The following is a 17522-nucleotide window of genomic DNA, read 5'->3' on the forward strand; positions in this document are numbered from 1 at the left end:
GGAGTGGTTTGGTGGATTGTTGACCAAAATGACTATTTTTTGTGTGGGAGTGAAAGTTCTTTTGTTGATTTGATGATTTTCTACAACTATTTCGGAGTGGAAGGGGATTACCAGAGTTCGGTCTGTTCAGAGCTTGGTTTGATTCTTGTGGTGGTTGTGGGGGCTACTGATGTTTGGTTTGGTTAGATTTTAAAACCAATGTTTGTTTCAGTATATTTAAAGTGTCATTTTTTGTGATGTTGTGTTTATTAGATTTATGAATTTTTATTTTCTTTTTTATTGCCATTCTAATGCTTTATGATTTGTATGTATTGCAATTAGCTTTCAGTAGGATAACCATAGACCTATCAGAGCTTAGGTACTTGGAGGATGAGGAGAAGATAATTAAAGGTGCAAACAAGGGTTAAGTTGTAGGCAAGGTTCAAAATCTTGATATGCCCGGTACATCGGTATAGGCATATCGGGCGAATCGATACTCCATTTGGTTTTTTTTTTCTGTCAACTGGTTCAGGGGAGCCGGTTTAGGTCTTCGCCACACCTTGAACTAGTCAGACTACTGATACACCCATTGTAAGAACGTATCGGTGGGGTAACAGAATGATACGTATCAGCCGATATGAGCCGGTTGTAAGTACCATTTGGGAAACCATGCACTTGGTATTGTTTTCTAGGTGTTGAGAGAACCGTTGCATTTGCTAGATTGAAGATCATGAAGACACCATCTTAGAGTCCCCTTCTATCACCAAATTTACCAATCCTAGCTCTCTTGCAATCTGTACACCTTGTATGGCAGCGTACAATTCTGCCTTTAAAGAGTCTCCATTCCCCATTGGTCTTGAGAAGAGTGCTCTTAAGTTTCCTTCCTTATCTCTGATGACCCCTCCTATTCCAGTTGGGCCTAGGTTGCCTTGACTACTCCCATCGAAGTTTAATTTTAGAAATCCTTCAACGGGAGGAGCCCAAACCAACCTTTCCTTAACCTTCTACGTTGAGATAAAAGCCACTAATGGCCAATTCCTCCAAATATCATCAAATGTGAAAATTTTAAATAGTTCCACCGTTTGTAGCCAGTGTATAACCCTAGTCATTACACACTCCACAATTTGTTGTTTACTCCTTTCTTTCTCTTGGAAAATTCTAGCATTTCTTTCTTCCCACGAGGTCTACACCACTGCTGCTCTAGTGTACCTCCACATTACTCTTCCCCTCTTCTTCGGTAACACAAAGGTAGATGGGTCAAACAACAATTTTATCTCCATTGGCATATTCCACCTGCACCCAAACAAAGAGAAAAACCAATCTCATATATTTGTAGCAAATGAACAGGAAATTAGTAAATGGTAACAAGATTCACCATCAAATTTGCTTAGAGTGCACCAATTTGGGGAAATATACAAAAAAGGCCTCTTCTTTTTTGCAAATAATCCAGAGTGTTAATTTTTCCAAGAGCCACTTCCCAATAGAAGGCCTGAATTTTAGGGGGAATCAACGGAAACCACACTTCTTTCCAAGGAAAGGACAAAGAGGAAGAGGACTGACAAAGAGCTTTAATAAAGGAGGCACAAGAAAATGAACCTTTAGAACTTTAGAACCAAATTCTTCTATCTAGACAAGAAAGCTCTAAGCAAACACTATCAAGGAAAATGAGAAGTTCTAACAGACAAGTAACTTCCTCATCCCTCAAACCCCTAAAAAATCTGAGATCCCAATTAAGACTCAAAGGCAAATAAGGAAGAATAAAAAAAATTGAAATGACCTTATTTTGATACAACGAAACATAATACAAAGAAGGAAAAACCTCCTTTAAAGGTCAATCACCAAACCAAGTGTCTTCCCAAAAACGAATTAAATTCCTTGATCCAACTTCATGCATGATGTACTTGAGAAACCGAGGGAGGAGGCTATGAATTGCTTTCCAAGGTGCTACCAAAGTAGCCATACACGCACGATAAACCAACGTCCCAGCCATTCTCCAATCTACCATGTATACTCGCCATTATTTTAACCCACAAATTTTCTTTCTCAAGAGGCCATCTCCATAACCATTTCCCTAATAGAGCTGTATTCTTCTTCCTTACATTCCCTAGACTTAAACCACCTTCTTCCTTTCTTTTACACACAACCTCCCATTTTATTAAATGGTCATTTCTAGTCTCTCTCGACTCCCAAAGGAAATCCCTCATAATTTTTTCTAATTTCTTTTCTTCTCTTGGTGGAATCCTAAAGACAGAGAGAAAGTAGATGGGTAGGTTAGCCGTAGTAAATTTTATCAGTGTGATCCTACCTCCCAAAGAGATATAACTTCTTTTCCAAGCAGCTAATCTCTTTTTACATCTTTCTATAATTGGGTTCCAAAACCTACTTTCCTTCAGGTTTGCACCTTGGGGAAGCCCTAGGTAGGTCAAAGGCCATAGGGTGATATGACAGTTTAAGCAATTTGCTATCCTATGTAGGACCATCCCCTCCATATTAATCCTTGCTATGCAACTCCATATTAATCCCGATTATACACATTTATACATACATATATAAATACTAGTAAGTGTTCATGTGCTTTGCATGTGGCAATTCTAAGTGATGATAATGATAGTAATTATATATCCAAAATTTTCTATAAACCTATGTATTTTTATTTTTTGTTTTTATTTTTTTATTATTAATCAAATGCAGACTACAAAATCCAAATCTAATTGCATAAACACCTCATCCAAATATCTGATAATCAGATCGAGTTGTGAAATTTTGAGTATCATTGACACTTTGACTTTCTTGGTTAGACTCTTCTTTTTGTAATGTTTTATCATTTTTGTGTATCCTTTTTGTTCATTTATCAAAAAAAAAATGTAAGATTTAAATAGAGAGAATTGAATGGGGTGAAAAATAGTAGTTCAATTTACAATTTAAACCTCACAATCAAATAGGTACTAAATTCAAATGAGTATTTTAGTAAAAAAAGTTCCACAATCTTATTCATATTTTTAATAGTAGTATAAATATAGAATTATAGATGTGTTCAATTTTTTTTTATAATTTTTGTATTTTTATGTATAAAAATAATTTTGATATGACACACTTGCTTTTGTTTAATATGATAAATATATAATATTATATATGTGCTTGAATTTCTTTTTACAAAATTTATGTATTTTTTATTTTTGTATTTTTATATTTTATTAACTTTAATTATTTATTTATGACATTAAAAGCTAATACATTTGACCCAAAAGTTGAACTATTGATCTTTGCCAAATAATAAAATAATTTCATTTTTGGTCAATTCTAAATTATGTACTAGCATGGCCCGTGCGATACACAAGAAAGCCCAATATCCAATATCATGTCATAAGGGATTAAGAGAAAATGTAAATCTTACATCATTTTGTCTAAAGAAAAAAATAATGAAAAAACCATAAATCCATTTAAGTCAACAATATTATATTTCAATTGAACCAAATCAATTTGAATACAATCCATGCATTAAACTGAGAGTGTGGGCATCCAACCATACATCAGGAACACCTCCTGCATACATATACTAGAAATATTCCCAATATGTGGTTGAATGTTCATGCTCTTAAAGTGCTAGTACGTTTTTTTGCTTTCAAGAGATCCAAGCTCCTGGTGAGAGGCCAATTTCCTTGATGATGTGCAATTTCCTATAAAATTGACAAATTAAAGAAAATTGATTATGTGCAAAGTTAGTATTAGGGCAACTTAATTTGGATTATACTATTTTATTGTACATTACACATTGGAGACTACACACCAATTGTGGAGGGAATAAATGATTATATTTGACCCAAAGTAGAAACTCCAATATCAAAACCACCATCTCTCCTCCTTATCAGTCTCTTCTTCCTCCTGTAATTCTGTATCAATTGCTCCAAATCTATATAAACTCCTCAAGTTGGCTAAAAAACCCAGAATCTGTGATCTAGGCTTACAGAAATGAATTGAAGAAATTCAAATGGTTAACTCAGCAGATGGAGGTAACTATACAGTGGGTGATGAGGGAGGCAAATGCTTTTGCTGATTCTCTAGCTAACCAAGGGGTAACTAGGGAACAATTGTACTGGGCCTAATTGTAAATTTATGATTTTTATGTATCAATGAGTGAGGCTGCACCTCACGCCTCATTTTGGGATGCTTGTAACGATCATTTTATCATTTGCTTCTAATGAAATCAATTGAATTTTATCTATAAAAAAATGTGTACAATCGGGCTGAGATCAAGTTAAGATCAAGGTTTTTAAAAAACGAATTGGAAACAGAACTGGTCAGGGGACCAATTTTTGGTTAAGTGGTTCAATCGTTCGGGTTGAATGATTTGATCCATGATGTCATAAATAAATTAAAAATAATAAAAATATATTTATAAATAATAAAAATAACATAAAATTAAATAAAAAACAGAAAAAATACAAAAAATAAAACTATATAAATAAAAAATAATACAATACAAAACACATAGAAAATATAAAAATAAAATATAGAAAAATTCTAAAAAATACAAAAAAAAATAAAAAATACAGAAAAATAGCTTGAAATAAACCCTTAAATCTCTATGTAAAAATTAGTGCTCACTAACCAAGGGAATGTAAAAACCATGATTTTGGGTTGTGAGAGATGTTTGGTTGAAGATTCTTCATTCATGAAATGAAAGACCCCTTTAAGGAGGAGGAAATTGATTTATTGAGAACAAAGATTGTGCAGCAAGACAAATAGCCTGAAGAGACAAACTAGAGCAAGCTAAAGAAGACAAACTCACTAACCAATTCTTCATCGTTTTTTTTCTTAGCAAGGCGCACTTAAACCGGAACTCACCCAGCTTGGTCTGGTGTTTTTCCAAAAGAAAAAAAAAAGAGACAAAATCACGAGTTTGGGTTGTGAGAGATGTTTGTCTGCTGCAAATTCGTCAGACAGCCACTGCAAACTTGCTTGCCATAACTCTTAGTACTGGAGCCCGGAACTCCGGAAGTGCTACAAAATACACTGGTCACCGTTGCAAACTTGCCGTTGCTGGTAGCTGTTAATCGCCGTTGGTCGGTGTGTGTTTCCATCAGACGCCAGAGGTGCTGGCAGCCGTAGGTGGTCGGTTGGGTGTGAGGGTTGAGAGGAGGGAAGGGTTACCCTAAAAGGCCTTAAACATTTGATTTTAATTTGGGGATATTCAAGTCATTTTATTTTTTATTTTTTATTTAAAACAGTGAAAATAAAAAAGGAAAACCTACAAACCAATACTCAGGTTGAACGGTTTTGTGGTCCGACCGCTTAGGTCAATGGTTTTCTGACTTTTTCAACGTTTTTTTAAGAAAATTTCAGTTTCTAGTATAACTGGACCCGGGGCTGACCGGTTACCAGTTTTCCAGTCTGACCGCCCGGCCATAGTTAAGATAAGGTTGGGCTGGACTAAAACCGGGTTCTGATTACCTAAGGACTAAGCCTAGGCCCAACCCAAAAAATAAAACAAACCTGAAGTCATGGCCTTGAGCCCAGCCTGCTGAGAACCGAAAATCCAAGCGCACCCATCTAAAATTTAGTTCTGGGTAGGTCCAGGCTCTGGTTGGACCCACCCAAGCCCCTATAATCTCCACCATTAATATTAACAGAACAAGAGAAAGACAGACTATCCTCATTAGGCTAAAATTAATTGTTACATCTTAAAATTCTAATCTTTCGGATTTATAGATGATAGGACTGCGATCTTAAAAAGAATAAGACAACAACATATCATAGTTGGGATTAGAAAATATCACACCAACGTATATCTGATAAATTCTTTAACTAAATCAATCCAACAATTTTACCCATAAAAGGATAATTACCTGGCTTGTTGTCTCTGCGTTCTGGTCTTTTATTTATTTATTTTTTTCTGGTACTGGTAGAGTGGTAGGCAATGTTAACATTTCCTTTTAACTACACTGTCATATATACAAAAACTTCATCATCAGTGATCAGTGAAGATGCACCACCACATAATAGGAGTAGAAACACTGAAACAAAATGGGTCAATTACAGAGCTTCCCTACCTCACCTGCCATTTTGCCTTGTGGAGGAGGATGTGGCCAATCTGAGCCATCCACCCAAAATAGCCTTTCGATTGGCCACATGTTGAACTCTCCCTTCCTCATCAGGATTTCAGATTTGATCCTCTCACCGTTTTTATAATATTTTGCAGCCATGTATTGAGAATATTTTTATAATTATATGCTTTTATTCTTGGGGAAATATTCCTAATACACAGCTGTAAGGGGCTGTGAGAACCAAATTCAATTTCCCACAGCTGCAAGGAGATATTCCTTCCAATTAATAATGGCCATTGAAAGTTTCAATATATTTTAGTATGAATGTTAGTGAAGAAGTGAAGGATTTATTCTGATCCTGTTGCAAGGATATAGGTAGAGGTAAACATGGGCCGGGCTTACCACCTGTAATAAGGGTGATAGCCCGGGCCTGGGCCTCGTTCCAGGCCAATGACTTTTATGCATAAAAGATTAAATATATAATATTTTATATTGTATGCAATATAATATGCATATAAAATTTATTTTACACAAAAAAATATTATATATAATATATATTATAAGTGTCATATTATATTATTTACATATAAAAATATAACATAAAATAACATATACAAATGTATATATGTATGTATGAGCCAAAACTTAGACCGAAATTTAGAATTTTCGGGCCGACCTGAAAACGATCATCTCTAGATAGATATATGGCTCAAAAATGAAAAAATCCCACTTTTGTAGGTAAGTTCTTCTTGAATTGTGGAAACCCGTGATTTAAGTTGGGGTGTATAGCTGATATGGACGGTTTGGACTAAACAGCTAGCCAGTGCAGTGGGCCATTTATCTGATGGACGGTTTGGATTGGTCACAAGATTGATACGCTTGGCAGAAATATGCAGATTTGTGTAGGGAATTTCTCAACTTGACCCCACTAGTGCATCACAAAGTTGAGTTCTTGTTGCAATTTGTTTATACCTTTTTATATGGAAAATAAGATGGTGATCTCCAACGAGTCTTTATTGACATTTTATTTATTTAGAGTTGGATAGTGAAGAAATTTCAAATGATGCATTCATGCATAGTTTTAGCATTTTGAACAACAATTATTTTGTGCATGATGCATGGAATACAATGGTCTGGCATCAGTGGCTCAGCCCAGTACTAATTAGACCTGTTCATGGGTCGGGTTGGGCCAAGTTTGGGCCAGGCTTTGCCACTTTATCAATAAAAAATGTACAGATCCGAGTCCGAGCCTTGCTTGAACATTGGGTTTAGATTTTGGGCCCGAGTCTGGATCTTATATAAAGTTTGAAGTCCGATCTGCACATAAGTAGTAAATTAATAAATTAATTTGTCATTCCTAATTTGACAATAATTTAATAAACAAATATATATTACATATATTTATTATATATAGCATAAATATTTTTTTATTATATGTAATAGTGTCGGACTGAGCTTATTTGAGAAAGCTTGAGCCCAGCCCAAAAAATAACGGACTGGGCTGGGCCAGCTCATCGGGCTACCTGGTCCATAAACAGATCTAGTCCTCATATGACCGACTGGACTCTAATGGGCCGGGTGACATCACTGCTTTTGCCTCTGCTGTTACTGTTCAGTATTGTTTTCCCTGAATTATACTAACCCAACTTAAAACTGCATAAATGGGACAATTCTGTACTTGAAAAGAAAAGAATACCCAAAAAAATTGTGACCAATTAAATAATATCATAAATGTGATAATCAATTAAATGGTATTTATCAAAATTTATGAATAGATTTTATTTGATAAAGCTCTTCCAATATCATGCCTTTCTGGCATCCTAGATTTCCCTTTAAACATAATTGTCCGGAAAATAAATTCGTATCATGAGAGAGCAAAGAAGTTATACACAAAGATAGCCTCTCCCCATCCTATCCCGTTGGGTTTCCATTTCTTCGATTCCCTTCCAAGCTCTTGCATTGAGCCGATAGTCGTTGTGTTCATTCAAACATCTTGTCGCCATTCAATAATTATGGCCTATAAGGGCTTAGATGCGCTCAGATCATTCCATGTTATTATTGATACCAAAGCTTTTTTGTGTAAGCAAGTACTGGGGCCTATAACCTATCCCATTCAACATATGATGATAATTAAAGAAGAAGATATATATATATATATGGCATTAGTCCATGAAAAAAAAAAGAAAATATGAAAGCAACTGAACAAGAAGAATATATACTTTTATTTAGAAATTTATCAATTATGTTGTGTACAACTTGAATTTTGTTTTGTGCAATATTAAGAAATAATTTAACTATGAATATGACACTGAATAGAATTAAGAAATAATCAATTACAAAGGTTTAGACGACAATAATGATGTTCTGCACGACCCGATCACATATATCTCACACCTGCTCTTCGATTATTGTATGATTGGTAGATGTTGCTTCTGCTTGCAATATAAAGCAATGAGCAATCAACATGTATGGCACATTATTTTATGGAGACAATTTTGCTGATGTAGCATCTAGCTGTTTTTTTTTTTTTGATGAAAATCCCCTTAATTAGATTAATTTATTTATTGATCAATAGCTTCAATTATCCCCTCTACAATTATTTGGGTTGTCTAAAAGTTATCTGATTCATCTTTTTTTTTTGGTATTCTAAATAGGGCCCTCTAATTAGACATTTTATGGGAGATATTCCTGATGTGTGGCTACAGGTGCTGTGAGGTGCGCTTTATGTGGCTACAAGTGTTGTGAGGTTGATGTGTGACTACAAGTACTATGAGGTTGGTTCGAACTAGACCTGTTCATGGGCCGAGTAGCCTGACGGTCCAAGTCGGCTCGACCCGATCTAAGTCGAGCTTGGACAAGATTTCAGGCCTACGGGCCCGAACCCAATTTGATAATGTATTATATTAATACGAATATATTTTATATAATAAAAAGCATATATATAATATTTTTTTTCTCTTTTTTCAAGTAATAATGAGACTTCATTATTTTTTTAGGTTTTGAGGTCTTTTAATATAAATAAAACAGCTTTTAATTGAATAAAAAATTCATATTTTCCAAATTTCTAACCTGGCTCAGATTCAGGCCTGAGCTTTGGGCTTTATATGAGATCCAGGCTAGGACTCAAGACCTAGGCCCGATAGTTGAGCTAAGCTCGGGTTCGGGCCTGAACATATTCTATTAATGTAGAGATAAAGCCCAACCTGTGAACATGTCTAATTCAAACCACATAAAAGTTATTTTTAAGCCACTCTATTTATGTTATACAATATCGATCAAAGTAATTTCCAATTAATGTTTCATTAATGGTATGTAATATTTTGATGATTTCTAAACCAATGGATAAGATTCACTTTGGTATCATAATACCTTATGCTTAATGGTATGAGCTATTTGTTTTGCGCCGCCCACCTAATTTGTGATGGGAATAAAACTTCATATTTGTAAAGGGGATGAAAATGTAGCTCAAGTATTTCTACCTGAAATACATTTCACACTCATCATATACAAAAACAAGTGCAATTTTAGCATAAATAATTGGGTCAGGCATGGAACCCACCATGTCACAGAGAGTACATGCCCATCTTGATTGATGTACTACCTCAATTATACAGTGCACATAGGACTTACATATTCATGCATAATGCACATCAATTAAAAGAAGTAGTCCGTCTGGTTATAATTCCTTATTTCAATGCTAGGGGTGGCAAATGAATGAATTGGGTGTGAATTGAGTACCAATTAAGTCATTCTTATTGACTCACTAATCCATTTACCACCCATATTAATTGGGTGTTAGTGAATCACAACCCATCCTGACCCACTTTAATCCAATCCTTTTCCATGACCCTAATGGACTATTTGACCCACATTGGCCCCCGAATCAAATGGGTGATTTTCAAGTGGGTAGGCTGGATGGGTCAAATGGATAATGGATTTGGGTGAAAATGCCAACCCTACAGTGCCATGTGGCTATAGTTGCAGGCTAGAAACTTGGGTTGTTCAGACATTTGTCTTTCTCCTTCAATACCATGTGAAACATGATCAGGTGGTGAGACATATCAAAGGTGTCGGTGATATCTGTCACCTTTAATTGCTCCATTTTCATAGGAAGAAAAAGAAAAGCTAGCTCTAGCTGATGGGTTGAAAATGGAAGCAGCTGAGTTGGATGATACAACAATTGATCATGTGGCAAATCCGAAGAAACTCCATTCATGAAGAGTTCAAATGGTGATAGGGCCTTCCCGCGGCTTCCACGAGGCAGAAGCCAACCCATATAAAGGATGCTGTTTATTAATTTACATTTATATAATATATTGCTCACGAGAAGTTGCCAAGTCTACTCTCTCTCTCTCAGGTCAGGTCACACAAGCAAGAAGCAGGAACATTGATCTACTTCCAACCTGTCTCCATGACTTGTCTATTTGGTTGAGCTAGTATGGCAGTATTATTACCAAAACGCCCTATATTAATCTTATGTGAAAAACACAAAAAATATATACCTAGGCCTATCAATGATATCTTAAAAGCCGAGATTCGATCCAATTATCTCATGTATAGATTTTACAATCTACATATGATTAATAATAAGACCTGATTCTAATTTGACTCTACCTGAATGAATTAAAATTCGAATCTGATTATATTATAATATTTATTGATTTTAATATATAAATTTTATATAATTTTTTTTCTATTTTAAAATTAAAGCGAATTAGATAATTAAAATCCAATATCTTCAAATGGGATCAGATTTAAATGCAAGTTTTAAAAAATCTGACCCAGTAGAGGATAGTATTATCACTTCACGTCAGCATTATTATGCGATGATGTGTGTACAATGTTGATGAAGAGTGTAGGTAGGCTTTTGTGTTGCAAAAGTCATACAAAAGGAAAAATGACCCACATGGGTTCTATGACTTTTCATTGGCTTTCTCTCTATCTTATTTGGTCGTCCCAAGTCCCAACCCACACCAACATACGTAGTGAGTAGTTACCGGGAAAGACGCCTTGATTTATGAAAACCACATGATCCCCTTCTTCCCCCTTTCCCTAAAAAATGTCTTCAACGTTTACAATTTTTTTTTTTTTTTTTGCACTAATACTAATGAATGAGTGTAAATGAAATCGAAAAAAAAATGCAAATTATTGTTTACTCAAAAATGTCAGCAATACAAGCAAATAAATTAAGTCAAAACTCAGGAAGATATGCACTCAAAGCATTTCCACTCCCATACTTTTGCAGCAAGGAAATGAAATTGCACTTTAGGCTGAATTTGGAAAGAATACAAATACAAATATGTAAAGTGCAAAACCTTATATATTGTATGTATTTAGGCTGTACATATTCGCATTTGTACTGTTTCCAAACTGAATTGTACTCTTTCCAAACTATATTTTGTATTATTTTATATGTATTTATATTGTACATATTTGTATTTGTACTCTTTCCAAACTGAACTTTAATACTATATATTACGAGCAGTACAGTGTTCAGTCTCCGGTCTCATCAGAGGAAATTTGTTGACCCCAAACCCATCAAATTAAAACCTGATCAAATGACTCTAAGCTTGTTGTTCTGAAGCCATCTTTCCCTTGCACCAATTGGGTTTTGATCCATTCAGACATGACAAATGAGAATAAGGTCTGTTGTGCTGCTCCTTCATATAATCATATTATCATGTCCAAATGTATCAGCTTAGCGAACGAGTAGAGGTCTTAATTATAATTGGGTCAAGTCTGAGGACCGGGTCTACCATTACCCGGACCCCAACCCGACCCATTGACAGCACTATTTAGGACAAGCCTGAATTATTGGTTATAATTAATGTTATGCAATCAATTGGTGTTGGTACTTGGTATGTCCCAGTAAACTTCTAATTAATGGGTCCTTGTCTTTATCTCTCTCTCTATATATTTTTTTTTCTTTGAAGTAAAGAAGAAAAAAAAAAAAAAAAAACCACGATCTCCATCATTTTCAAATCACGGGAGGACCGTCTTAATCCATAGTTATCATTTGAGCGAGGAATGAGTTGTTTTCGTTACTTTATTTATTTCAGAAGAAATAGCAAAACACAAAAGTCTAAACACAAATGCAATCCATAAACAACACACAGCATACTATATAGCTAGGGTCTAGGAGAAACATAAATTGAAGGGGGACCCAAATAATAATCATATTTAGAAAATATTAGATTGATCAAATCATAAATTGAAGATGATCAATAGATGATGATATTGTGTATAGTATCAGACATTAAATTACAGAATTAATGAAGAAGTAGGGAACGAGCTCAAGAATATTACAATTTAATGATGATGAAAAGCTCAGAATTAATCAATGGAGAAGGTAATTAAGCTTGATTAATTGAATATTAAGCGCAGCTGGAGGGTGCAAAACCCACCCTCTCTCTCCTGAGATCCAGCTCCCAGAAGAAATTCTGTTGCATTATGTTGCCAATTACAGAGATACCCGGCCAAAAAACAGACCTGAAGCCAAGACACTTGATCCCGTCGGCCACATCGATCAGGTAGCTCTTCACCGGCGGCAGCAGTCGAGCTCCACCAGCAAAATGGATTCCCAGTCTAGGCACTAGACCCTCATCAAATGCTTTGTCCACCTTGATACAAACCTCAAATTCAGGCACCTCCGCTTTCTTGTACATAATCAGTGCCACCTTCAGAGCATCGATCACAAGCCGATAAGCCGGTTCAACTAGTAACGTTAAGCTGGTACCTGAGTCCAGAATCGTTCCTCCGTTCTTATCCAAATTCCATACGCTCAATGGAATTCTTAACAGCACACCACCTATGGAGATGCCGATCACATTGACCGCGTAATATGGGAGGACCTTGCCCACCATCAGCTCTGTGTATTGCATCTCCGGCGGGTTCACATTCACAATATGGTTGCGGCCGAAGACGAGATAATTTGACACATTCTTGGGGCTCAGGTGATCGACCAGGCAGTAGGAGAACTTGCTGCCGAACACTTGTAAGACTTTAGCGGCGAAGGAGTTAGGACTGTATCCCAACCCAAGTATGCCATCAACAACATTACTGAACTTCTGGCCTTGTGTTGTCTGGGTGCATCCCACCAGGACATGGTGGATTTTCATCTTCCTACCATTCGTGAGTCTCACAGTCACAGATTCATTGGCGAAGAAGCCTTGTGCCGATTGCCCACTTGAGTAACTATTCAGATGGCGATGAGAAAATTAATTAAACCAGATTAACAGTATTACTATATCACAGTACTTATTAACATCGATACCTATCAAGTTATATTCAGTAAAACTCGATCGACCGAGATCGATCAACCCAGTTGACCGGTAGTTGTATATATGTATTAACAGTGAGTACTACCGTCGCTGCTTAATGAATTGATGAAGATATATATACATATGGGAATTACTTGGTCGAGACGAGCGAGAGACATGTCAGCCTGCTCGCTTTTACTTGTCGGGCATTGGTTGGTTTTGTTTTCTAGCTATTTTCTTCCCTCCCTTTAATTTTCAGGTGGCCAAACTCGATCAGCACAAGCAGCTGGCGGAATGATCCAATCTCCGATTTATTTTTCTTAGTTCCCAAAACGGGAAAATTTTTCGATCGAGCATATATATATATATATATTAATATACGCTAGCTACTTCGTCATCTATAGTTCCAATTAATGATCAAGTTTGTTAAAACTTTGAAATAAGTTGATAACTGATCGAGATCCCAAGGGAAGAAGAAGAAGAAGTCATACCTGTAGTCATACTTACAGGGGTTCAATGGCTTGGGACAATCAGTCAAGGAAAACATAACAGCGAGATCATTCTTGCACATCTGAGACAAGCATGGTATGGTTGTGAAGGATGATGACAAATCGGCGTTAAAGAACCTACGGCGACCAACTTTCCTCCCACAATTGCGACAACCATGAATGCAATTCATCCAAGTGAGGTCACTCCCAGTGTCAGCGACGAGCAGCACATTCTGCGCTGGAGTCCCCACTCTAAATGGAACAAAGTACAGACCCTCCCCGGCAAACGAGCCGGAGAACATCGGAACCGAAGCCCCACTTGAACCAATAACCTTACCAGTCCAAGCTGCCGCCCCATTCTGTCCATCAGCTCCACCCTCTGCATCCTTTCTCCGTTCAGTCCGTTGACCTATCCTATGGTAGATCATCTGGGTACGTTGTTCATCCAATCGAACCAGTTCCCTCACTTGTTCAAGACGGGTTTTTGGCAACCCCGCACCCAACCTCCCGGAAAGCTCCGGCGAATGCCTGTGAATCATTTCAAACCGCATTGTGTCGCAAAATGCCGGAGTAATCGACATGAACCCATTAACGGAAACTAACAAGGCTAAAAGCAGGAGAGACGACATTAGTTTCGGTTTTAGCTCTCGTGAAAAAGAAGAATAAGAGAGGCAAAAAAATCGATTTGTTAAGCTTAGAAGGGTATATTAATATATTAAGAATATGGCGACCGAGCTGAGAGATTATTACTCTGGATCTATAAATATAGGACGCGGCTTTGGTTATTAATAAACATTTGTATAGATTTGGATTTAGGATTCAACATCGTCGCTCTGTTTTATCTTAGTCATTGTTGGTAATTTAGGGGATGTTTGGTTTTATTGCCGTTTATTTAATAAACATTTTGTATTTTTTTTGTCTTAAAAAAATGAGAAAAAACTGTTTATTGATGTTTTTTTGACAGCTGGCGGCCGTTATACCATTAGGAATCACATAATCTGAACGAAAAAACGTCGCTGTCGGGGGAATATTAAAATGAAGCTTTCTCAACAGATGAATTTCATACAAACTAAATGATTTAACCAAATAGTATTTTAAGAAAAATGCCTGTGTGGCACTCAATTAGGAGTGTCAATAAACCGGTTTTGGATTAATCCTCGTCCAAATCAAAATCTATTTGATCGGATTAAATGGATTAACAAGACATATTGAATTACATCAATCTAAACTTAAAGTATTTATTGAATTATATTAGACACATTGTTCATTCGAAATGAATTTATATTGTATTGAGCTAATATCTGATTAATTAATAAAAGATAAGAATTTAAGTGTCAATGGATGAAGTGTGGGTTGGAATCAATCTAAACTAAAATATTGAATGGGTCAGACGTTAAATTGGACCGATCTAAAATGATCTAAAATATTCTTTGAATGAATTGGACCAAATCCAGTCCATATATATATACACCCCTACACTCAACTGGTGTCATTTTTCAGATAAAACCACAATGGAAGCTGGAACCAAACTCCATCTTAGAGTTATCATTCCATTTTTCATTTTCAATTTTACTTTTTTTTTTTCATTTAAATATACTTCAGATTTCAGAAGAATTGTAGAAATTAAAAAATAAAAATAAGAATAATGGTGGAGATCGACAGGAGAATCTCAAGTTCACAGAAAACTACAATCCATAAAAACAACATCAAATTTGAGAAAAAAAAAATTAAGGTGGGGCCAAAGCCCAAAGATGAACCTACAGGAGATATCTCATATGATCACCTGAGTAGAAGATTTCAATAGGTCCCATAGTAATAGTAAGGGGCTAAGGGCACTCAATTACGGGAAAACCTAGGCTGTCGACGGGTGACGGGAATTCCTGTCACTTGCCAAATTCCTTGTGACACTTGTCCTCTCTCTTAGGTATTGTTTGGCATCGTGGTGTTGTGCATCCGTTTCCAGTCCACGTATGCACCACATAGGCGTTTAGGCTCCAACGGTCAAAAATCATATTTGGCTAGGCCGTTTTCAGTTAAAAGTGAGAGGAAACAAAGACGCATAGGAATCCGCAAAACTCACAATTGCTTGAAACACCAAAATGTTTCAAGCAAGAGATCAACGTTTCTCGTGGAACCGAGCAAACAATGAGCCCTAACAAGAGAAGAAATAGAGTACTGCCGCTCGTTGATTCATGTTTGGAGCTCTCCCATCTTCCATTCTCATTCTTGATTCATTTTTTTTTTTTTGTTTGAATTAATCTTTAAGATTATTATTTGTAGTAGTGACATGGGGGAAAGGGAGTATAGAAGAGAATAACTTCTGTAGAATATAAGAAACTCCAACGCAGCTACAGGTAGAGTTCATTCTCGTCTAGCTAATGAGCGTGTTTTTTTCTTAGGCTCAGATTGAAAGGAGTATAAATACAAATTTGTAGAGTGTAAAACCTTATATTTTGTATGTATTTGCACAGTACATATTCGTATTTGTATTCCTACCACACTGTGCCTTAATCTGCTATGTGAATGGTTCTCTCATTTGCTTTGTGAAAATTTGTCTATTATGGTTTAGATATATAAAACATAGCTTCGGTGCTTTGTATCTCTTTATCTTCTGTGATTATTTTCCATACTCAATTTTGTATTTTCGTTGAACATATCTTTGAGTTGTTTGCACTGAATGGTTGTTGTGTTTGATAGGCTCTTTACATTTATATTATGTACCGGTTATTGGGATATTATGTTTAGTTGTTTATTATGCTAAATTGCTTTGCAAAAAACACATGACTAAAGGGATATTTCTATCACTGCTCATGTGTAAAGGGAGAGATGACACTATACATGGCAAAAACTGAAGAAAACTATGGGTGTTGGTTTTCATGTTACTCAATGAGAGGGAATCATTGGGCTTCCTTCATATGGGCAGACCAATACTTTGATACACACCAAATAGGGGTGGATTTGAGCTGAGCCAAGCTGAATAGTACTAGGCTCGAGCTAGGCTCAAGCTTGAGCTTGAGCTCAGTTCGAGCCAGAACCTTGAGGTTGAGCTTGGCTCGAGTAAAAAATTCATAAGCTTAGTTCGGCTCGAGCTCGATTTTGAGACCAAGCCAACGAAACTAGTGGTGAAGGTTGATTGCGTCATCTCCAACAAAACTGATGAGTGGAGCTTCCTACTACACCTCCTCAGGTCTATACTCCGGTCCTTACAAGATTGATATCCCTGAGACGACTTCCAATCTATTGAGGAGTTGACCACCCCTAGGCTTCTTCCTCCTACCAAAGAGGGATCTATATCTCTTACCAAAGAGAGCTCTAGGTCCCCTACCAAAGAGAGCTCTAGTCTCCCTGCTAAAGATGAATCAACTACTATTCAAAGAATTCCTACCATAGAGAGACCAATCAAAGCAAAAAGGAAACTCTCCTCTTTGGAAGTTTCCTAATGAAGCTCTTGCCTTAATTTATTATTTATATTCTTGTAATTGTTTCTAATTATTTCATTATTCTTTTTGTATATATACAGCCTTATACAAGCTCCTAATGGTTCAATGAAATTTGACCCATTCTTTTAGACCACTTTCTTCATATTGTTTCTTTAACTTTGTATCAGAGCCATGGCTTACAACACCTCCATTGCATCTGAAGCAATGAGACCAAGCTCATCCCTTTCCCAAACCTCTTCTCTACCTATGAGCATCAACTCAATTCCCAACATCATTCATTACTTGACAATCAAGATTAATGGTGACAACTTT

At 36.2% G+C, this 17522-nt stretch overlaps 1 protein-coding gene across 1 annotated transcript; it reads right to left on the reverse strand.

Moving 5' to 3' along the window:
• Positions 1-12166: 12166 nt before the first annotated feature.
• Positions 12167-14514, reverse strand: LOC148846669 (aspartic proteinase NANA, chloroplast-like). Its single transcript, XM_088953493.1, has 2 exons — positions 13774-14514; positions 12167-13217 (listed from the first exon to the last, which is right to left on the reverse strand). Exons 1-2 carry the CDS (start codon positions 14397-14399, stop codon positions 12398-12400), a joined length of 1446 nt encoding a protein of 481 aa, XP_088809619.1. The 5' UTR covers positions 14400-14514; the 3' UTR covers positions 12167-12397.
• Between the last annotated feature and the right edge of the window lie 3008 nt (positions 14515-17522).

This window comes from Nelumbo lutea, chromosome 7, assembly GCF_056320005.1.
Source record: "Nelumbo lutea isolate HS-2025 chromosome 7, American lotus-T2T, whole genome shotgun sequence".
Classification (NCBI taxonomy): domain Eukaryota; kingdom Viridiplantae; phylum Streptophyta; class Magnoliopsida; order Proteales; family Nelumbonaceae; genus Nelumbo; species Nelumbo lutea.

Excerpts from the sequence above, each read along its gene's own strand:
- LOC148846669 (XM_088953493.1), bottom strand. The coding sequence starts at position 14,399 with ATGTCGTCTCTCCTGCTTTTAGCCTTGTTAGTTTCCGTTAATGGGTTC. Across the intron at positions 13,218-13,773 it reads CCCTGTAAGTATGACTACAG|TTACTCAAGTGGGCAATCGG; the intron begins GTATGACTTCTT and ends CCATCTGAATAG.